General features: G+C 43.7%; 1 protein-coding gene across 4 annotated transcripts in view; it reads right to left on the bottom strand.

The window, feature by feature from the left end:
- SHROOM3 (shroom family member 3) overlaps positions 1 to 21670 on the bottom strand; it is a 304609-nt gene that overhangs the window by 16929 nt on the left and 266010 nt on the right. For all 4 annotated transcript variants that reach the window (XM_079154292.1, XM_079154294.1, XM_079154293.1 and 1 more), the window contains 4 exons: positions 20527 to 20658; positions 10099 to 13306; positions 4755 to 4828; positions 61 to 948 (listed from right to left, as the gene is read on the bottom strand). In XM_079154292.1, the coding sequence (XP_079010418.1) occupies positions 61 to 948; positions 4755 to 4828; positions 10099 to 13306; positions 20527 to 20658 (4302 nt within the window). The remainder of the gene's footprint in view (positions 1 to 60; positions 949 to 4754; positions 4829 to 10098; positions 13307 to 20526; positions 20659 to 21670) is intronic.

A 21670-nucleotide genomic window follows, 5' to 3' on the forward strand; every position in this document is an offset into this window, starting at 1 on the left:
CTGAGGGAAGCCCTCTTCCTCCTCAGCCAAAGGTTTGCCCTACCCAGAGGCCACTCTCACCTGCTGCTAGAACTCTCTCGAGCCTGGCTGTCCAGCGCCGTCTCGTGCACAGCTTGGGGAGGAGGTGGAGGGAAGTCATCCGAGATTTTCACTGGGGTTTCCTGGCTCAGAGGAGGGGGTGGGGGTGGGGGAAGAGCTTCAGATGTAGGGCTAGAGGTGGCCTTGGGGTGCAAGTCCTTCACAAACACTTCATCATCATAGTCCTCCCGAGGTGGTGGGGAGGCCTGTAGGACTGACTCGGATATTCGAAGAGAGATCCTTCCTGGAGTGTCTGGGTCAGAAGTGCTGCATGAACTTGAAAGACTAGGCTGTTTTTTATAGTGCTTCAGCTTTGCAGACTCAGGAGAGGAGGCTTCCTCGGGAAGGCCGTCCTCTCTGACAGTGTGGGCCCATTTCACTCGGGAAGGTGGTGGCCGCTGAGGCAGTGAGACCCTCTTCCATGTTCCTTCTTCTACCCCATGCTCTGGGATGCTGAACTCACAGCTTCTTGGACTGGGAGGCTGGGTCAGGGGGTGACCATTGCTTCTGTGGGTGACCACAGGGACATAGGGAGAAAGAGGCTGTCGACCTGCCTGACCATCCCTTGCAGTCTGCTGATCAGTGGCAAGCTGTGAGCAACAGCTAGAGGGAACAGATGAAGGCAGAGGGGAGCTGAGCGGGGTCGGGGGTGCAGGTCTGGCATCTGTGAGATGCCCTTGAGTTCCTGTTGGTAGTGGCCTGGGGCAAGACATTCTGCTGGCTTGCCTTGAATGGTCTAGGGCTCCAGGACACTCACTAGCAACTGAGGAACCACCAGTTGCTTTGCCACCTGAGCCAGCCCAACGAGGGGTAGGATGGTGAATGAACAATGGCATCTCTTCCCGGCCTCTTTCTGAACAACTGAGTGACCTGCAACAGGGTAGACACGAGGGTTACAGCTCTGAAGAAAGGGGCAAACTGGGAGCCCAAGATTCATTATATAGACAAGAAATAAATTTAATGAGGACTCCCCCTCCTTCCCCCACCAGAAAGCTGCTTCCATCTTCCTATGGCTGCTTATAAACAGAACCAAGTTAAAGTACCAGACAGGCATAAGGCCTGACAGGAACATGTGTGGAACTGCCTGCATTCAAGGCATCTCCTTTTATTAGCCCTTCCTCACCACCCTGCTTCCTGCACACATACACATATAAGGTGGCCTCGGAGCACAGGCTGCAGGACATAAAAGGAAATAAGGGGTACATTTCTTCAGCTCCTTGTAGGACTACTTTGAGAAACAGCTGCTGGAGCTGGGGAAAAAAGGTTGCTGCCTCATTCTCTCCCAGCCTGATCCCAAGGAAGAGGTCTGCTTGCATGGCTGCTGGACTTGAAGGTTTTATTTAAAACTGTCCCTGAATCTCCTAGTGTTTTCATTTCCTAAAATGAAAAATAAAAAGGAGGGGAGAGTCTCACCTAAGAAGCTACTAAGCATTATCTGTGGAAAAAGAAACTGACAATAAGCAAGCGGGGTGCATGGTGATTAAAACAACTATCTTCTAGCTACGCAGAAAACCCAATAATTCCCGATGCTTTCATTATTGTGTAATGAGGAAGAGACAAAATGGACTCCGCAGCACTGCAGACTATGATTAACTGTGATGCACAAGTTAATGTAAGTAAAAAAGAAATCTCCAACACATCCATCATTTGTGAATTCCATATCTGTAGTTCCCTGACTGGCTCTGCAAGGAAATCTGGAGAGCAGATGGCACTTTTCATTTCACAGATTTGACTCCTCTGAGGAGCCATGACTTGGTCCTACATCAGAGTAGTAGTACCGGGTTAGTCACAAAACCACATAAGTGTCAGGCGAGCATAATGCAGCATATGGAAGGGAACGACCACAAAGACCAAATTAGCTCTTCTCATGCCTTTTTTTCTTTGTTGTAGATGCAAATGGTTGAGTAAAGGGTCCATCTCTCTCTCAGATGCAACCCCTCCCTTCCCATCACAGACCTCTTCAAGAAAAGTTTATCAGGAATCCCTCCACATCTAAGATGGGCTGTTCTGCTGCTCTTCACATAACATAGTACTTGTCCTTTAAAGGTCTAGTCTAATAAACTTTGTTTTTAGTTTATGTTTGAGCCTAGTTTTTGTGAACCATACTAAAGTTCTATTTTGTTTATTTATTTTTGTGGTACTGAGGCCTGAACCCTGGGCCTCACACATGCTAGGTAAGAACTCTACCACTGAGCTGCACACCCAGCACTTTTTACTTTTATTTATAAGTTACCAAGGCTGGCCTCCAACTTGTCACTCTCCTAAGCAGCTGGGCTTATAGGTGTGTGCAACTGTGCCCGGATTACAGTTGTGTTTCTTTTCTTTTCTTTTTTTTTTTTTTTTTTTTTTTGTGGTGCTGGGGATTGAACCCAGGGCCTTGTGCTTGCAACACAAGCACTCTAGCAACTGAGCTATCTCCCCAGCCCCATACAGTTGTGTTTCTGAAGATAACATTTCAGTTACATGCTTCTTCATGATAATAGTTCTGTTTCTCAGGAATAAATTTTAGGGTTAAAAAAAGATTTTGCTCAAGACCCTTTTAAAATAGGGTGTGAAGGGGCTTAGATAAAGTCTCTTGATCCATATCCATGAATCCTAATATTCAAGAATGAATTTTGAGAGCAAGATTTTTACATTTAAAAAAATAATTTTTTCACTATGGAAAAACCACAATATAAAATTACAACCTTGGCATTTTTAAGTTCAGTAGTGTTAAATATGTTCATGAGCTGACGGTGCTTGCCTACCACATGTAAAGAAAAAACAAGTTCACATTGTTGTGAATCAGAGCTCTAGAACTTTCATATCTTTCAAATCTGAAACTATACCAATTAAACAGTTTCCCATCCTTCTCTTCCTGCTGCTCCCAGTAATCATTGTTCTGTTTTCTGTTTCTGTGTTTTTAGGACTGGCTTATTTCACTTTGTATGGCATCTTCAAGGTTCACCCAAGCTGTAGCATTGGACAGAATTTCCTTCCCGAGATTGAAGACTACTCCAGCGTCTTTTACCATATTTTGTTTATAAATCTACCCATCAATGGACGCTTGAGTTACTTCTACTGAGAACAATGACGGGTGCTGCCACAAACCCTGGGTGTGCAGTCTCTCCGAGAGCCCGCTTTTAATCTTTTGGGCACATACCCAGGAGAGAAAATCATTGTTGGATTATGTACTAATTATATTTTATAGTCTCCAGAAACCTCCATACCATTTTCTCTACTGTTGCACTAATGTAAAATAGTACCTGAATAGTGTGCTAGGATTATAATTTCTCCACACCCTTGGGAACATTTTTTTTTTGATAGTAGCCATCCTAATGGGTGTGAGGTGACAGCTCATGATTTTGATTTGCATTTCTAGGATGATTAGTGATGCTGAGCATCTTTTTATATGCTTGTTGGCCATTTGTATAACATCTTTGAAGAAAATTTGGTCTATTCAAGTCCTCTGCCCACTTTTAAATAGGGTTATTTTTCTTTTCTTTTCTTTTCCTTTAGTACCAAGGATTGAACCCAGGGGTGCTTTATTACTGAGCCACATCCCCAGCCCTTTTTATTTTTTATTTTGAGGCAGGGTCTCACTAAGTTGCTTAGGATCTTGCTAAGTTGCTGAGGCTGGCTTTGAACTCTCAATCTCCCTCCTGAGCCACTGGGATTACTGCACCACCGTACCCGGTGGGTTACTTGATTTTTTTGTTGTTTAGTTCCACCTTTGACTTTAAATCAGTTCTCCTTTAGCAGTGCCCCTGTTTCCCTGTTAGTTTTCCTTGTATCCAGCTTTTAACTAATGTACCAAAACTAATCAGAAGCCTCAACCTCACCTTGAACTCCTTCTTCCCTTTCAACACAGCTATCAGAGCAAAGGCACATACTGAGGAAAGATGCTCTTGGCTTTAGAGTAGGTACCAATACCCATTTCCTGGTCATATTAGCTGCTTCTCTGTGACATTATTGAGTTATTGGAGAGAGGGAAATAACTGAATTAATAAAAATGAAGAAACTGATTTGAAAAAACACGGAAAGGGTTGAGATGGTTTAAGATTATTATCATTAGTAATAATTGTAGCACACAGTTCTATGATGCTGCACTAAAACTACACATAAGACATGTGCTTCAGGGAAAATCTCTGGAAATTCCTACTACATTCATATCTTTCTATTTAGGAGATATGATCTTGAAGGTAAACTTTTTTTAAGTGACTTGCTTGTTACTTTCTATCTTCATATCTAAAGATTATGATTTTGAGTTTATTAGTTCAGGTGCCTCCTGTGAGTTTGTTCTGCTCTATGAAGCTGTTCATGAACTGCCCATTCTTTCCTTAGTCACCGGACTTGATCCTTTACACACAACTGTGCCACACAGGAGAGGCCCCATGAGTGAAAGTCATGGGATGTGCTTGAGAGGAGCATCTCCATTAGTTATTCTGATGCCAAACCTGTTAGAAGTCAGGCATTTCCTCAACAGCACACATTCAAACCCCACTTTGAACAAGGGCTGTTTTTAGAAAAAGTTATTTTTAACCCAAAGTAAAAAAGTCCCCGTGGCCTAGACAAATAGAAAAGGCAGCACACAACACTAGGCAACATCACAATATCACATTCAATTTCTTCTTGAAAGGACCTGTTAAATGCCAGCAGCATTCATAGCCAAGGGCATCATAGTTACACATACATACCTAGATCCAGGGCCAGCTAAGTAACATGGATCCTTCACAAAACCAAAGCCACTGTCTTGTCCCAGGATAACATCCTTGAAACATAGGAAAGGCACAGGATTATTACCAATAAACAGACATTTAAATTTACCAATGGAATAAAGGCAGAAAGGAGAAGGAAATCTTACTTACTGTAGATCTACCACTGTCAGGCACCATGACAACACTCTTACATACTTTCTCATTTAGTGCTCAAAGCCTGGGAGGTATTATTAATCCCAGTGCATTGATGAGGAAATGGGCCCACAGTCAAGAGTGATAGGATTTGCATTTTGATCTGTCTCACCCGGTGCCCTTCCTAACAAGGATGCTTCCCAAGTATAAGACATCCAATAACAATTGCCTCCTGAGTTCAAAACAACTGCAATACTTGAAACATGATGATGATAATGACAATGAATTCAATGGGTCAAGCATCTTAAGGAAATATGGGAGACAATGGGATAAGGATAGTAATTGAATTTTGCAAAAATTTCAAATGTTCCAAATAATGGTTAGAGATGATATGAATCTGGTTTGTAATCAGGTTGCAGTAAATTCTCTGAGAAAAATCTCATGCTAAGTGATATCATTAACTCTGGGACTTTTCAGGGGGTAGTTTTTGTTTTTAAGAGTAGATAGGACCAACAAAAGAAGAAAAGGAGGGAGGGAGGGGAGGGAGGGGAGGGAGGGAAGGGAGGGAAGAGAGGGAAGGGAGGGAAGGAAGGGGAGGAAGGGAGAGAGGGAGGGAGGGAAGGGAGAGGCAGAAGGAAGGAAGAGACAGGCCCATATATACTTAAGACTATATCCTGGTGTCCTAAAGGGTCAATAGTGTAAAATTGATAGTGTAAAATCTGTCCTGTGTGAGCTGGTCCATGATGCTGATGATATTGCATTGATAATAATACATTTAACTCTCAATCACTTAATAGGACACAGGTTTTATTTAAAAAAAAAAAAAAAAAAGGAAAAGAAAAAGAAAAATTAAGCTGGGAGCAATGGTGCATACCTGTAATCCCAACTACTTGGGGGCAGGAAGAGAGCAAGTTCAAGGTCAGTCTTGACAACTTAGTGAGACCTTGTCTCAAATAAAAAAGGCTGGGGTGTAGTTCTGTTGTAGACTGCCTCTGGTTCAATCTCCAGTACTGGGATTAAAAACATTAGATCCATATAGAATCTCTTAAAAAAAAAAAAAAAAACTCTAAATTTTAATAATTTTATTTTAACATTTACCCTGTCCAAAAGGTTTTTTACTCCCTTTCTCATTGTTTCTCCTGAGTCAGTGGTGCAATTACTACTAATAAGCAATAAAAAGAATCAAAGGTGGTAGTAAGTAGAAGCAGCAGAAACACCTGGGTTTACTACCCCATACTGGGTCTCAGACTCTCTGCCAGACTCTTGACAACTATCTTGCAATCCACTGATTGTGTGATTGGAATATTAGGACACTTGACGTTTCTTTTGTAATTTAATCTTTATAACAATGGGAAGAGGTGTAATTATAGCTCAGAGAAGAATATATCTCACAGTTAAATCAATGGAGAAACAAGGATTCAGGTCCAAGATCTTCCTGTGAAATTTCAAGACATTAAATGTTGGCTGGCATGGATGCAATCAGAATTGAATCCTTGAAGAAAAATGAATTCCATGTGTTCTGACTCACTCAAATATCACCATATGGAATGGGAATTCCTGCACTCCATGAAAACTCATGTTGCTTTTAAAGTCTTTCACCACCACTCTTCCCTTTGTTGACACAAATATACTTACTTTGCCCCATCTGAGCTCCTAATGCAGTGAAGTTTAAATATGTTTTCATATTCTATTATATTGTTTGTATTCCAGTATGAGAATGAATATGACTTCTGTATTTATATGACTTGGTCCCTGGAATGTCAAGCTTAAATTGATATTCATGTGGGTATGAATAAAATAAAGGAAGTTAGATCCAATAACAGGCTACCAGGAGAATTCTTTAAACTCCTTATCAAAATACCATCTAGACAGAAAGAAAATGCCTTCCCAACCTAGTAGAAGCTCGAGGAGGATAGCTCCCTGCTGTGTTTTATGGTTTGCTTTGGCATATGTTCATTGTCAAAGACAACCTGATTTTCTGTAAACTGGTAAGAAATATAAAGAATATGTTAGGGAAATATAGGGAAAAGCAATGGTTATGGAAGAAACACCAGGCATCGACGATTTATACCAACTTGTTAAGCATCCGATTTCTGTTATCTCAAAACTGACTTAAAATTCACCAGTTCTTAGCACACTTAACACTAAACCTAAAGTCTGCTGAATATCAATCCTTACTCTTTTTTTTTTATTTTGAGTTAAGACATTATAATGTCTTTGTGACTAATAAAATATGAAGATGATAATATTCATCTACTTTAGGGTATTGGTTCCAAGGTTCTACTAAAATTAATTAGAAATCCACATGAAAATCTTATTTAAATGTAAGCAATAGTAACTAATAATTGTTAAAATGAAATCTTTTCATTAGCTGATATTTTCAGATATAAGACTTAAATTTTACTCTAACCTCCCTCTCCCAATCTTGGCCTTTCTTTATTCAAGGAAACAGTCTGGTAGAGTGACTTAAAGACTCTGGTGTCAGTCAGTATGGGATCTAAACATTGCTTTCTACTATTCTGGGCAAATTTTCTAGCCTCTCTGGACCTTGGTTCCCTTTTTTATAGCCAAAATAATAATAGTATAATAATAATAATATGTACCTCTTCACATAGATGTGAAGATTAATTTTATATTTATAAAACATGTAGTATAATCACTGTTGCATAGTAAAATTTCGATCATGTTAGTTATTGGTAACTTCACATTTTGTTGAAAGTCACTTCCATTAATTATGCCTAAGTTTGAATGTGTGCTTATTGAGAGGAGCTAAAAAGGATTTACTAGCTGCATCCCACAGAATCAAGTCTATATCAACATTGTGGTGCTATCCACTGAGCAATTTCCTCAGCAATTAAATAATGTTTGTCACACCATCTCCAGTTAAACATGAAGTTCTTCCCAAATTTGGTGTGAACCAGAAAAGTTTCTTCTTTAGCATTGGGAAACAAATTCCCACCAGGAATCATATTTCTCCAAATGGCTTCTTTTTATTGTCTCTGCTGTATTTTAATCTAAGCAATGAAGAGGTATAAATTTTTGCCTCTGAAGCAGAAATTTTGGGTATTTTTCTGCAGTGCCCACCCACTTTAAAAAGACTAGATTTTCTAAGGTTTCACAGAAAGTAAGGGGAAACAGGCAAGTGTCTGATATGCACTTAAGCTCCATCGCTAATATCTATTTGTTCTGCAAGTACACCCTTCAAATGAAGGGGAATCAAAATGAGAGAAAAATGGTAGCTGCATGTTTTGGAAAGGATCCCAAACTGGCTACAGAGGAACCCTGTCTTGCTCAATATCTAAGCAGGTGTCAGGCTACCAGTGGTTCAAAATGGCAGCCTTCTACAGTCATTACTTCAGGTCCAAGAATGATCAATTATCATATGCACAGGAAATGATTTCCATGATGACGTTATATCTGGAGACAGAAAGTGTCCTTGTTAATGGAATGTTGAAAAGGCACTATATCCTGGTCAAAAGCTTATAATGGTACAGCATGTGTTTAGCATGTGTGAGGCCCTAGGTTAAACACCAGCACATACACACATAAAAAGCCTATAACATCCTGTTCTATTAGCATCTGACTGGCAAGAAGAGCAAGTAGTATGTTGGGGGTATCATAAACTAAGCCAGCATCAGAAACAGGCTTCACATTTTAACTCAGGAAGATAGTCTCTATGGGATCACTCAACTTTCCTCTAAAGTTAGGATGAAAAATTATTAACAAATCTTCACAAAAGCTTAATAATGGTAGAATTCTTAGAATTAGTAATGATTTTTAAAATCAGAATATAATATCTTGAAATAATAAAGCAGTTACATGGTAAAACATAATTTTGTTTTTAACTAGTTTTGACTACAAATGGAAGATGGTGAAGGGAATGCAAGAAGTAGACTCTGCCATGGGCCATTTCTCTAATCAGAGAACAACGGTCAGGGTTGGGGAGAGAGGAGAACAAGAAAAGGAAGCTCAAGAATTTTTCAGAATGTGTTGGCACAAAGCAGCATGAAAGAAGTATTTTGTTTTGAAATATTCTCCCCTTGGCTTCATATTCCCCAAATTAAATATATTTAAACATGGCATTTCTTTTATTAAAAGGGTTCCTAAATATTGTTCTATATTTGGCTGTTTTTCTAAAAAGATTTTCAAAACAGGTAATTAATTGGAATTTGAAGGTATCTCTCTTCATTTCTCTACAATACCTATATTTTAGCACTGTTTCCCAGTTGACCAGGTTTGCCAAATATTTAGGGGGAAAGGCAAAACAATATTCATAGCTGTCCAATTCCACAAGAGAACAATGACATTATTCTACGTGAACTCCTAACGTCTTAGGTGGGAAGGGAGCCACGTGACTGCCAGAGATGGGCTAAGAATTAGTTGTGGAAATTAACAGACTCCTGGGAATTTGAATGTCCAGGTTCTGGTTCTAGCTGTACTTGGAATTTCCAGAGGAAGACACTTTTATAATCTTTGCACAGTTTGGAGCCTTTAAGAGAGTCCTTTGATATGAGATTCTGAAAGTCTGATTTTCCAATCTTACTAGGATAGAGTGCAGATGGGGGAGAGAGAGAGACACTCAGGCTTGATGTAGACAATACACTGCAGAGAACTGTCTTGAGGATTAAGTGAGATAAGTGAAAAGCATAAAAAGGGTTAAAGGTCAGGTACACACTTAGGTGTGGGCCAGAAACTCAATACCAATGACTATCAATGTTAATATTTCTAGCAAAAGAAACAGAGGGTGCAAAGTTAAAATCTTCAAAATATTCAGATATAGTCTTTATTCCATGAAGCCAAGGAATGAAAGCAAAACACACACAAAAACTAATTCCTAACTTTTCCTAACCATGCATTCCTATAGTGAGAGGTAGGCAACTTCCTAACATGTGGGATATACACACACACCCCCTATAATACATACACAGGCTCACACAGACACACACACACGCATATATATGACTCTATAAGGTATTTATCTATATCTATATATACCTATATCGATCCATAAGAATCAATAAAGGAACCAGGTAAGGGCACTGAGGGAAAAAACCTTCATGAAAACAAATGCTACTTTTCTGCATTTAAAAAGAAAACTGATCAAAGAGGGAGGGAAGGGGCTAGGGCTGCCCCACTAAACCTTCCAAGGCCAAAAGACAGTCTTAGGCCACTAACTGCTGGCTGCACCTACCTGGTGCTTTTTGTCTGCCGTGGGAGACGACCTGGACCTCACGTGGACAGGGACGGCCAGGACATCTGATCGCTCCAGCAGATCCTCGGCTGACATGGACTTCCCAGCCCTCCCGGCTACTGCACCCCAGGAAGACGACTCCCCAGGGGTCTTGTCCACCCTCTGGGTGCCCCTTGGTACGCTGTTCGCTCCACTGCGCAGCTCCCTCAGGGCCTGGGGGTCCCCATGTCGCCGCTCCCCAAGAAGGCGTCCACCAGCAAAGGAGCTGCTGCGGTCTCTGGATGCCCGAAGGCGCTCTGCGGCCGCTGGCAGGAGGGCGGCTTCCCTGCGGGGTTGCACGCTTGGCTCCCGCAGCGAGCTCAGGCTGGAGGCAGAGGACAGGACGGGGCCTTCGGGTGCTGTGGGGCCGGCCTGCAGGTAGGCACTCTGGGCGCGCTCCCGCAGCCCGGGCTCCAGGGGCCCGTAGCCGGCGGCGGAGGCCGGCCGCTTGCCAGTCTTGCGCTGAATGTAGTCGGCCAGGGCGCTCTGCTGGAACTGCTTCAGCTCGGGCCCGGACAGGCTGAGTGTGGAGCAGGCCTTGCCATCTCGCTCGAAGACGCGGCGCCTGTCGGCAACAGTGCTCTCGGGAAAATGCAGCCCCTTCCTCTGTGGGCCCAAGGCCGCAGGCTCGGCCTCTTCGGAGATCCCTACCTCGTTCATCTTCTCGGGCTCTGAGTAGGAGCGCTTCTTTTGCTCAGGAGTCAGTCGCCGACGGGCCCCTCTTCGAGCTGTGGCGGGTGCAGGTAGGGCTGGGCTGCCCTCTGCTGGGGTCATGCTGTGTCGCTCCCGTGGGGTGTGCGGAGAGGTGGAGGCTGGCGTGGGTGCCTCTGGGCTCCGCAGCCCCACGTGGGCCGAGGCAGGCCTTGGCCGCCAGGACCTTGAGGCAGCAGGGGCCCCCAGCTCAAGGTCCCGGCGTCGAAAGGAAGTGGCCCCCAGGACTCGGGACTGTGCATCCTTGATGCTGTTTCTATAGGCGCGGCTGAAGGGTGCATCCAGTAGGGGCGACTCGGGCGTGCTTGGTCTGTCGTCTGGCCAGATTGCTTCTTTCTCAGTCTCGCTGCAGAGCTGAAAGGTGCTCTGGCTCCGGAGCAGGCGTGTGTCTGGCCTCAGGGGCTCACTGCCTCGGAGTAGGGGGCCAGTGACACCGTCCGCAGTTCTCTTCAGCTGCTGACCACATGACTGCCAGGAAACCTCTTCCAACTTAGGCTCCCCGTTTTTGAAGTGCTGCTCCCCGTTGCCTAGAGGCTCAGCAGATTCGGAGAAACGGATGCTCCCTTTTGTCTCCTCTAGATCATTCCCAGAAGTACCGGAGTTTGGGACCATCCTACTGGGCCTATAGTTGGGGCCACACACCACACTCGGGGTTCTGTAGCTCTCTTGCTCTCGCTGCTCGATTTTGGAAACTTTCTCCAGCACAGAGCAGTGGGGCTTCCTGTACTGAAAGCCCTGCAGGGTGGAGGCACTGCTAGAGCTGAGTCTCCTCCTGCCCAGACTGGATGTCTGTTGGTGTGGTGGGGTGGGCGGATCTTCATACCTTGGGTCTGAACTGGGGAAAGAGGTTGAGGCACCCGTTCTCCCCTCAGGCCTTGGATAGGAAATTGGCCTGTCCAAATGGCCCCTGTGATCAGGAACAGCTTTCCTTCCAGGGTCTTCCACCTTAGTGTTAACTCCATAAGTGGGCCGGCCACCAGGGTAACCCTCCTGGGTTCCCCCTTCTAGCTCCAGGCTGCTTTGCCTCCTTACACTCTCTGGAATGTTCTGGAGAGATGAGAAGGCTGTCTTGGTCCTGCCAAAGTTCCCTGATGGGCTCTGGCTTAGGCTTTCTCTCTCTATTTTCTGCTGGAGGTTGGCATTGTGGTCTTCTTGGAAATCACCCTCCCAGGGCTGCTCTGGGGACCTGGAAGATCTCTTATCTTCACCCACTTGCCAAACCTGAGCTCGAGGGGATTTGAGGCTGTGGAGATTAGGACATGGTTTGTCACCAAGGGAGCTCTTTCTCTCACTAGGATGTGGGCTGTTTCCTTGGGGAGGTATGAGGTGTCTCTTTAGGCAGGAATCCTCGTTTTCAGGCACTGAAGAAAAATGAACTTTGTAGGGTACATACTTGGCTGTAGTTTCTGATTTCCTCTCCACCGGGGACAGCGAGTCATGTTCTAGGGGCTGGAAGAAGGCAAACCCAGGCCTGCTAGCTCCATTTTGGTTCCCATTCTCATCAAAGGTATCCATCTTGTTGCAAGCTCCCTGAGCAGCAGTGTATCCACTCTCCTTTGCCAGTACAGGGTAGAGCATACCGTTATTACTCACAGAAGGCTGGGGAACCTGGGCAAAGTGTGGCTCCAGGGAAGGTACAGGGTAGATGCCAGTTGGCAGTAGTGGTTGGCCAGGCTGGGCCTTCTGGGTATAATTATGCTTAGGCTTCACTGGGGGGCTGTTCTCCGGACTCCTCTCTAGTACAGTATGCAGCGGTTCCTCTATGAATGATTTTAGGGAGCCTGAAGCGTTTGCCTGAGGTTGGCAGAACCGTTTCTGATCAAGGCTAGACCAGGAACTGGGCCGCTCACGGTGCCGAAAGGCTGCATAACTGTCACTTCGAGTTGGGGGCAGGGGTGCACCCAATTTATGAGGCAGGTTTTCAGTGGTAGTCTCCAAGGGACTGGGGCACTGCTGGCTCCAGGATGGGGATGGCGTGCCCTTGCCCCGAGGAATACTATGCCATTTATTATGGCCCTGACCATTTGCGGATGCTTGGGCCTCCCTACCTTGAAGAAGCAGGGCTGAAGAGTTCACCTCATACTCTGCTGAGACTCCCCTCCGGGTATCATAGACCGTCTTGACGTAGCGGATGTCTGCCTGCCTCATCCCTTCTAGGAGGCCACCTCGAGCAGAAGTAGTGTCCATGGAGCCTGAACGCTCACGGCCAGAGATGCCAGGGGGTGGGTACTCTAGGATGCTAGAACTGGTAGAGAAGGAGCTATATGCCGAGTCTCTCTTGTTATGGAGGTTGCCGAGCTGGTCAATGCTGCTGGTGGACTTGGCAGGGGAAAGAAGATGGCAAGATGGGTATCCCCCACTGGGCTCCAGGCTCTCCATGCTCCCCTGGGAGCTACACTGGTCAGGGCTCCGCCTCAGATAAGCATGGTCATAGGTGGAGAGATCACTTGTAGAGGAGCTGGAAGAAACAGTGAGAACAAAGTCATCACCACCAAGCAGTTATAATTTAATAGGCATGCAGGCACAGGACCCAGCTTATAAATGTACTCTTGTGCAGGATGTTTGGGTTTTGGAAGGGTGGGTATAAAGGGCCATATTTGGGCCTTGCTCAGCTTCCCTCTGTGTCATCAGTAGGACTAACTCTCCAATTCTGTAGCCTATGTGCCTCTAATTAATCACCCAATCTTGCTAGGGGCACAGAGGAAGGTATGTGGCCTTTGAGCACAGGCAGCACAACTGATGTGACTTGCTATGCTGAAAATGACATTCTGTATGTGCCAAAAAATGGGAGGGGTGGGAAAGAAAGAAGAGGAAGACAGGGAGAGTGATAGAGAATGCAATTCTGTGTCTGTTGGAAGAAAGCAAAAAGTTAGAAAATAAGCATGTGAAGGGATGAGGGAGACTTGGTGTGTACATGTGTATGTTTTTAGTTAATATCTTTCCTTTTTAAGGAATTGAAAGCGACAGCCTGGCAATCTTCCTGGAATCTCAACTATACTAGAGACAATTTGTTTGTGGTGAGAAAGCTAAACAAAGCCAAATGAGAGAAAAAGAAAAATTCAAGTCAAAAACACTTTGAGAGAGTGAGAGGGAGAGAGGAAAGGAGAAGAAACTTTAAAAGGAGTCTTAATCACAGGAGGCCCCTGGGGCTGGGATTCCGTCACCTATGAGTGACTTCCCAAAGCTGGAGCAAAACCTCTGTACATTTAGGAGGGTGAGACCTTCACATTTACAGGCTTCTTCAGGTACATTTCAGACCCTGGCTGGGGGAGAGGGGAAGACTCTCAATATTGGCACTGCATACTCCACAGTTTTCTCAAAACAAAATTATACACTTAAGATATACTTCAACAAAGAACTTATTCTTTGTTATTCATTAAAAATTTAAGATACACTTCAACAACGAACTCTTAAAATCAGTAAGAAAACAAACACCTGATTTAAAACTTGGTCAAAGACCTCAATAGACACCTTACCAAAGAAGAGACACATTTGGCAAATAAGCATAAGAAAAGATGCTCCACACCATTTGTCATTAGGGAATTGCAAATTGAAACAATAGGATATCAAGTATACACTCAGTAGAATGGCCAAATCCAGAACACTGACAACTCTGACTGCTGGCAAGGATGGAGCAACAGGAACTCTCATTCATTGCTGGTGGGAAAGTGAAAATGGCACAGTCCCTTTGGAAGACAGTTTGGCTGTTTCTTACTAAACTAAAACATACTCTTACATCCAGCAATCACACACTGTTACCATTTGGATATGGTTATTCTCCAAAGGTTTGTGTATTGGAAGTCTGTCCCAGGGTGGTGATGTTTGGAGACGGTAGGGGACTTTTAAGAGGTGGGGCTTCATGGGAGATCCTGACATCACTGGGAGATCTGGCCTGGGAGGGGACTAAGATAGCTTTAGTGGGAGCTCTAGTGCTGGTGGAAGAGGGCTGTTGTAAGAGTGAGCCCAAACCCTGGCTTCTTGTTTCAGGATGTGATCTCTTCCTCCCACATGTCCTCCCAGCATTGCACCCATCCACCGACAGGCTCTCACCAGAGGCTGAGCCAAAGAGGCTGCCCAATCTTGGAACTTTAGTCTCTGAAACTGTGAACTAAAAAAAAAAACAAAAAAAACTCTTTTCCTTATAAAGTAGCCTTCCTCAGGTATTTCACTAGAATAATGTAAAACTGACTAATACATACATAAACATGTGCAGGCATGTTTACAGAAGCTTTGTTTATGCGAAGGACTTGAACAGATGAACTATGGCATATCCAGGTGATGAAATATTATTTAGCATTAAAAAGAAATAAGAAAAGGAAGGGAAGGGAAGGGAAGGGGAAGAAAAGGAAAGACCTATGTATTGGTGGAGAGGGCACAGTGGTAGGAATAAGCAGTTCAAGAGTCAAACGACAATCTTCGTATTTCAAACATCTGTGACTGTTCTCTAAAGAAATCACTAAGAATTCTTGCTTAAGATGTCCCATTTTTAAATGAATAAGCATCTAAGTACTATTAAAATTCAAATAGCTATTATATTTCAAGATCCCATACAAATAAATCTGACCAATAAGTCTTACTGGTCAAGCATATGATAATGTTTTATGGTTGGAATGTCTCCAGAGAATATGTCAAGAAACTAGAAGGACCATATTCCGAGTCAAAACTAGTAATGAAATTCAATGAAAAGAAGACTACAGGCTGAGCACAAGGACGCACACCTGTAGTCTCAGTGACTCTGGAGGCCTAGGGAGGAAGACTGCAAATTTGAGGCCAGCCCGTTTTCTCTATCAGAAAAAGTCATTTTATTGAATGGAGCAGCTGCCTTGGGAATACAGGAATAAATTCAAGGGAGAATGGAAGGAAACAGTTCCCAAGCCGATCAGCTCAGGGAAATCAGATCTGGCCCTCGATGGCATGGCACAGCATGTGCCACCACCAGAATTTATTCTCCCCTACTCCTTTCCCAATTCACCTCTAAATGAAGAGGTTCTGTTATAAAAGGAAGAGACTGCCCAGTTGAAGATTACTCCAGGGGCCTACTATGCTTCCTTTTATCTCCTCCAACAGACTCTGAGAGACTACTTCCAGGGGAAGTGGAAGAACTCATAAGGGCTGTTTTGCTCACCAAATCTATGCAGATAGTAAGTAGCTACTGCTTAATTCTCCTTTTAAGTGCAGAGAATTTTTGCTCTTTTCAGAAAGGACAATTCAAATCTAGCTTAGAAAAACACACACAAATCAAAATGACTAAAATCATGGTCGACTGAAATACTACTGAGTGGGGAAAATGTCATCACTAACATATCGCAAACTATAGATGGTGTCTAGAAATATCAGAGAACTGTTACACAGACCAGAGCAAGGATCTGGGAAGTTCCTTTCGACAGCAAACCTCAGGTGGGCAGCATCACAGGAGACCTTTGAAAGGTGTCCTCCTTGCTACCAGGGAGTGTTCTGTCCCTGGGGCATTACCCATTGTTACCCTCTGGGAACAAGTTCCTCCACCACTGTCTTGAGCTATTGATTTTGATTAACTTCACCAACCCTGCTTCTGAAAGGGTATTTTTAGCGGGGATAAGAACAATTTGTAAAGACATCGTCGATCCTGCAAGAGTCCCAACTCACATGAAGACAGCCATACTATCACGAGGCGTGCACCCCAAGTGGGTCAAAGTTCTTGCCTTGATCACAATACTACTCCAACTTCTACTTTCTCCTTATCCACACATTCCAGCACGATGGCCTCCTGACTGTAACCTAAACCCATGGGAGGGCCAAAGGGTCTCGGGGCCTTGCACTTGCTTCTCCCACTGCCTAGAATGTTCTGCACTGGCTCACTCCCTTCCTTTATTCAAGTTTCTGCTTCAGAGAGGACTTCTTAGAACTAAGTATCAACTCTGCTCTCCTTATGCCCTATTATTCTGCTTTTTTTAAAAAATATACCTTTATTTGTTTACTTTTATGTGGTGCTAAGGATCAAAGCCAGTGCCTCACACATGCAAGGCAAGTGCTCCACCACCCAGTACCTCTGCTTCATTTTCTTCATAGCACTTAGCAATATGTGCTATTACATCCTATTCTTTTTGGTTATATAAAAGAACTTCTTAAAAAAATTTTTAGTTGCTGATGGACCTTTATTTATTTATACATGGTGCCAAGAATCGAACCCAGTACCTTACACACGCCAGGCAAGTGCTCTACAACTGAGCCACGAACCCAGCCCCTATAAAAGAATTTTGATTCCGTTGGTAATGTTTAAAGAACTGAAGCACGCATTAGAAAATGTTTGTTATTTCTCTGGCAGATATATGTACTCTTATAAAATGACTATTTTGTATGTTTAATAGTACTTTATAAATAGTTAGAACATTGTAAAGAGCATGAAGCGAGCATATGGAAATATTTCCTAAAGTATACTTACAGAACATTAAATTCCTTAAATAATCAAATATGTTTGGAAAATACTGGCTAAATAAGTTAAACAATTTTACTTTTTGCAGGACTTCTGACTCTCATAAATTATTGTTCAACTGCCTTTTTTTTTCTTTCTTTTTTGAGACAAGGTCTCCAAATTGCCCAAGTTGACCTCAGCCTCATGAATAGTTGGTATTACTGGCATTTGCCATAGCACCTGGCTCATTAGCTATTCTACCAGGGAAATATACTGAGCAATATTTTCTAAACTTATTTAACCCTATCACTTTTTTCCATGGAGCATCTAATGGATTATCATCCCATGGACCATGCTTTGAGAAATAAATAAGTATTGTAAGATGGGGATGCATTTTACTTCCAATACCTAGAAATCATCTGAGACATCATAGGTAACTCATATTTGCTGAAAGAGTGGACCCCTGAGTAAGTGCTGGTACTTTAGTATTTCATTACTATTATTTCAACCTCTTATCAAAAGACTTAACTGCAAGACTTTTCAAGGTCACTTCTTATGTACTTTGCTAGTTTACAACCCCTATGTGAGATTCCTGTAGGGCAACAAAAAGACAGTGACAAGGATTTGGCAGAAAGCTGCTGAAAGAAAGTTTCAGAGAAATTCCAAATCCAATCCAGCTTATAGTCATTTAAAGTTAGATGTCTTTCTTGGGCTGGGCGTGTAATTCAGTGGCAGAGCCCTTAGGTCTAGGGTACAAGACCCAGCACTGCAAACAAAACCACCAAAAAACCCAAACTAGATGTCCTTAGTGTGTCTGTACTTCTCTCTTCCACTCCTCCATCACCATCCTGCTCCCTCATACTCCCGCTTCTTAATGAAAAACAGATCCATAAACAGACCTGAGAGTGGGTTTGGGGAACTAAATTAAGGCGGACAGAGGGAAACCAACCAATTGATTTGGCGCGCCAGACCACTAGATGCCACTGTGCTCCTTAAAACACACGTGGAGCGCCTCTCCATCTGCTTGTATCAGGCCTCAGGAGTGGGACTCAGGGAAGGGTGAAGTCCTCTGCCAGAGCCACAAGCCCCAGGCAGGGAATGAACTGATCCGTGGGGACAGAAGAGGATGTGCATTTCTGCAGCATTTTGGGTCATCTCAGCTTTCCTTTTCCCTTTTGTACCACACAGTGGCTTTTGTGCTGATAGTCACAGTGTGGGAGGAGCTACTTTGAAGCCTGGTTCACAAAGGCAGAGTGAGAGGAGGCACAAGGGCAGATCGCAGGCCTAAACCCCTCTGCAGTCTGGGACAGGGAGCGGGCAAGAGGCGGAGAAGCTCTGCCTTCAGAATACTCTACTTCTGGAGGCAACGCTACCATCCCCCGAGCTCACCGCTGTTACTGTAAGCAGTTATTCTAAGCACTCCCAGCAGTAGTCTTATTTCTGCCATAGGCCAGCACATTTTTAGGTCACAGTATAACTTCAGACTTAGGGCTTCCTGATAAGGTTAGGGTTAGGAAGCTTCAAAGGATCCCACCATTCACTCAGAGGGGCACTCTGCTAATATACATCTGCATTTATAAGTGTTGCTGCTTTATGCCCTTAACCTTCGAACCCACTACCAGGTTTCACCTGCCTCTGTGTGTTTAGCCTGATTATTATAATTAGTCATTTATTGAGTGTTTGTACCAGGAACTGTACATGTTATTTTATTTACTCCTCACAACAATCAAGTGACATAGGCACTATTTCATTTTACAGAAAAGGAAGCCAAGATCAAAGAGGTTAAATGATCTGCTTCAAGCTCATGTGGTAGGTGGTGAAGGTGAGGTTTAGACCCAAGTCTGATTTAACAGCCCAAGGACCTTACGCTGTGCTGTTCTTCCTTCAAAGTGTTAGGTCCCACACATCACCTTATGATGGCCCCAACATCTTCAGGCGTGGGGAAGGGGCACTGCAAGGGGACCTGCTCTCTGAGAACAGAAGGCTCAGATGGTGTGAATGAATTCCTTCGGGGTGACTAGGAGGGCCATGGCAAGGAATGGAGGGTCTGTAACCAGGAATTGTCTCTTCGTGTGACTTGAAGCTTAGCCTAATACACAGGGAGAGGTCTGCCCTGTGACCATCAGTGAGAGGTCTAGGACTGGACCCTTGACCAGACTTGAGCATGAAGAGCTGTGACTGAGTCTTGACCTGGCCAATGCACAGCCATCATCGGCCAAGTCATGCTTCCAGAGCTGTATGGTGCCCCCCTTCCTAATACCTGTACACCAGCACTTGCATCTTCTGCCTATATAGGGGCCTGAAATGACCCTTACTCTCTTGGCCTTTCCACATTCCTACTATTATCCTCATCCAACATTTCTCACAAGTTAAGATGTGCTGTGGAATCTGCCTCTCTGGGGGTTGGAGGAGAGATGCCGTTTTGCATCTGTGGCAGGTGTGAGGTAGTCCTGGCTCTCTCTTTACTGTGTCTGTGTGAGTCTGACTCCCTTCTCCCCAGTTCCTCTCAATTATATAAGATCTGATGTCTAGAATAAATCCCTTCTCCTGTAATGCTCATGGCAGGTCAGCTCTTTTCTGAACAAACTCCAACTGGCACAAGAGAGACCAGAGAAGCAAAGGAAGTATAAACTAGTGGTTACAAGCAGAAACTCTGGAACCTAGCTCAGTTCTGTCTTAATGCAGGCATTGATAAGCCATTGTACCTTGGACTAATTAACTTTTCCAAGGGTTAATCTCCTGTTCTGTAAAGTGGGGTGAATAACATTATATCTGCTTTAAAGATATGCATAAAAGATGACTTGAGTCCAGCCATGCACTGTGTAGCCCTCCAGATCTTAACTGCTGCAGTTGTTGAGCTAAGATGGATAAATTGCCTTAACAGAGGGAGAAAATCCAAGTGGGAAGTTCAAACGCAAGAGCAGAATCATTCAGATAAAAAACATACAATTCTGTCTAAAGCAGATAGGACATTTAAGCACTGAAGGAAGAAGTCTGTCAAGTTTTTTGATCTACTATTTCAATGGGCAATTAAGAAGTACCTGACTGAGAGTTGATGGGTCCTATAAATACCTCATATGAACACCCAGAAGAGTCCTTTATATTTCTAGCCCCTCTTCAAGCCCATCTAGCCCAGGATATAAGGATGACTCACACTCGTGATAGGCGTTTTAAAAGGATAAAGATTCAAGGTGTATATGACAAAGTGTTTTCAAAGCAGAAAATGCTCTTTTTTCTGGGAGTATGATGTTTAAAAGAACCCCTAGGTCTTAGCTATAGTGACTTACCTGGAATGGTAGCTTTGGTGCCAAGGAGGGCCCATTGTGCCCTGAGATATCTGCATCATGCTGGTATCAGGTTGGTGCTCCCCAGATTTGGTTGTATGCCACGAGTGCGGTCGGTCTGCAGGTTCACTGCGCCTGGGGAAACAGGAGAGAGGACCTCTTCAACATGAGCAGCAGTCTCAGCTGGGGCTGGGGATTTGCGAGCGGAGATTGTCATGTCATCCAGAGATGGAAAAGCAACCATGTAAAAACCGGAAAGAAGATGGTACTACTTCTTTCTCTTACCAATCACTACTATTCTCTGCTTAATCGGTATTTTTACTTCACTCCTTATTTTGACATAATTTCAGATTATACAGAAATGTTGTAAAATTAGGATAAAGAGTTCCCATATTACCTTCACCTCGATGGCCTGCATGTTAACATTTAGTGCTTTATGAATGTAAAACACACATGGTTGTGTGGTCTTTCCTGGCCTCTATCCATATTTAAAAAGGGAGTACCAATTCCTTCCCATTTCCAAGGGACTTTGTGTGGCTACACAGTAAAAAGCTTTCTGGGGATTCTGAGGCCCTCTGTCACATCCTGATGCTGAGTACATGCTACTTTCTCGGTAAGAGCTGCATAAAAATCAGGAGGACTCAATGTTGACATGCTCCAAGTTGCACAGTCCAGAGAACAAAGTGGTCTCCAAAAGTTTCTCATTTTCAAGTCAATGACTTAAACTTTTAAACATCCTGCCCTTAAAACACAAAGGACTGACAAAGCCAAAGGGCGAATGTGGGTGTCCTTCAGACTGCAGCAATGAAGGATGAGCACAGCGAGGAGGATCACATTGCTATAGAAGGCCAGAGTCGGGAGAGCTGCTGGGCTGTATTTTTGGCAACACAGTGAGGTGATCTATCAGATATTTCATGCTGAAAACACTTGAAATGGAAGACTGCAGGGGAATTTTTCTGTAGTTTAGAAACACTTTTACAGGATCCAGGGTTACACTTTGATATGGTACAGATAATAGCTCTAAGTTATTCCAATCCCTTGTACTTAACCTTGAGGTTAAAAACCCACCCATCCCTTTTCTATGAAAAACAGTTTCTATAATAAAAATGAAACTCATTCCCCTGATGCCAATAAAATTTCATTTGTT

Source organism: Sciurus vulgaris, assembly GCF_902686455.1.
Source record: "Sciurus vulgaris genome assembly, chromosome: 9".
Lineage (NCBI taxonomy): Eukaryota > Metazoa > Chordata > Mammalia > Rodentia > Sciuridae > Sciurus > Sciurus vulgaris.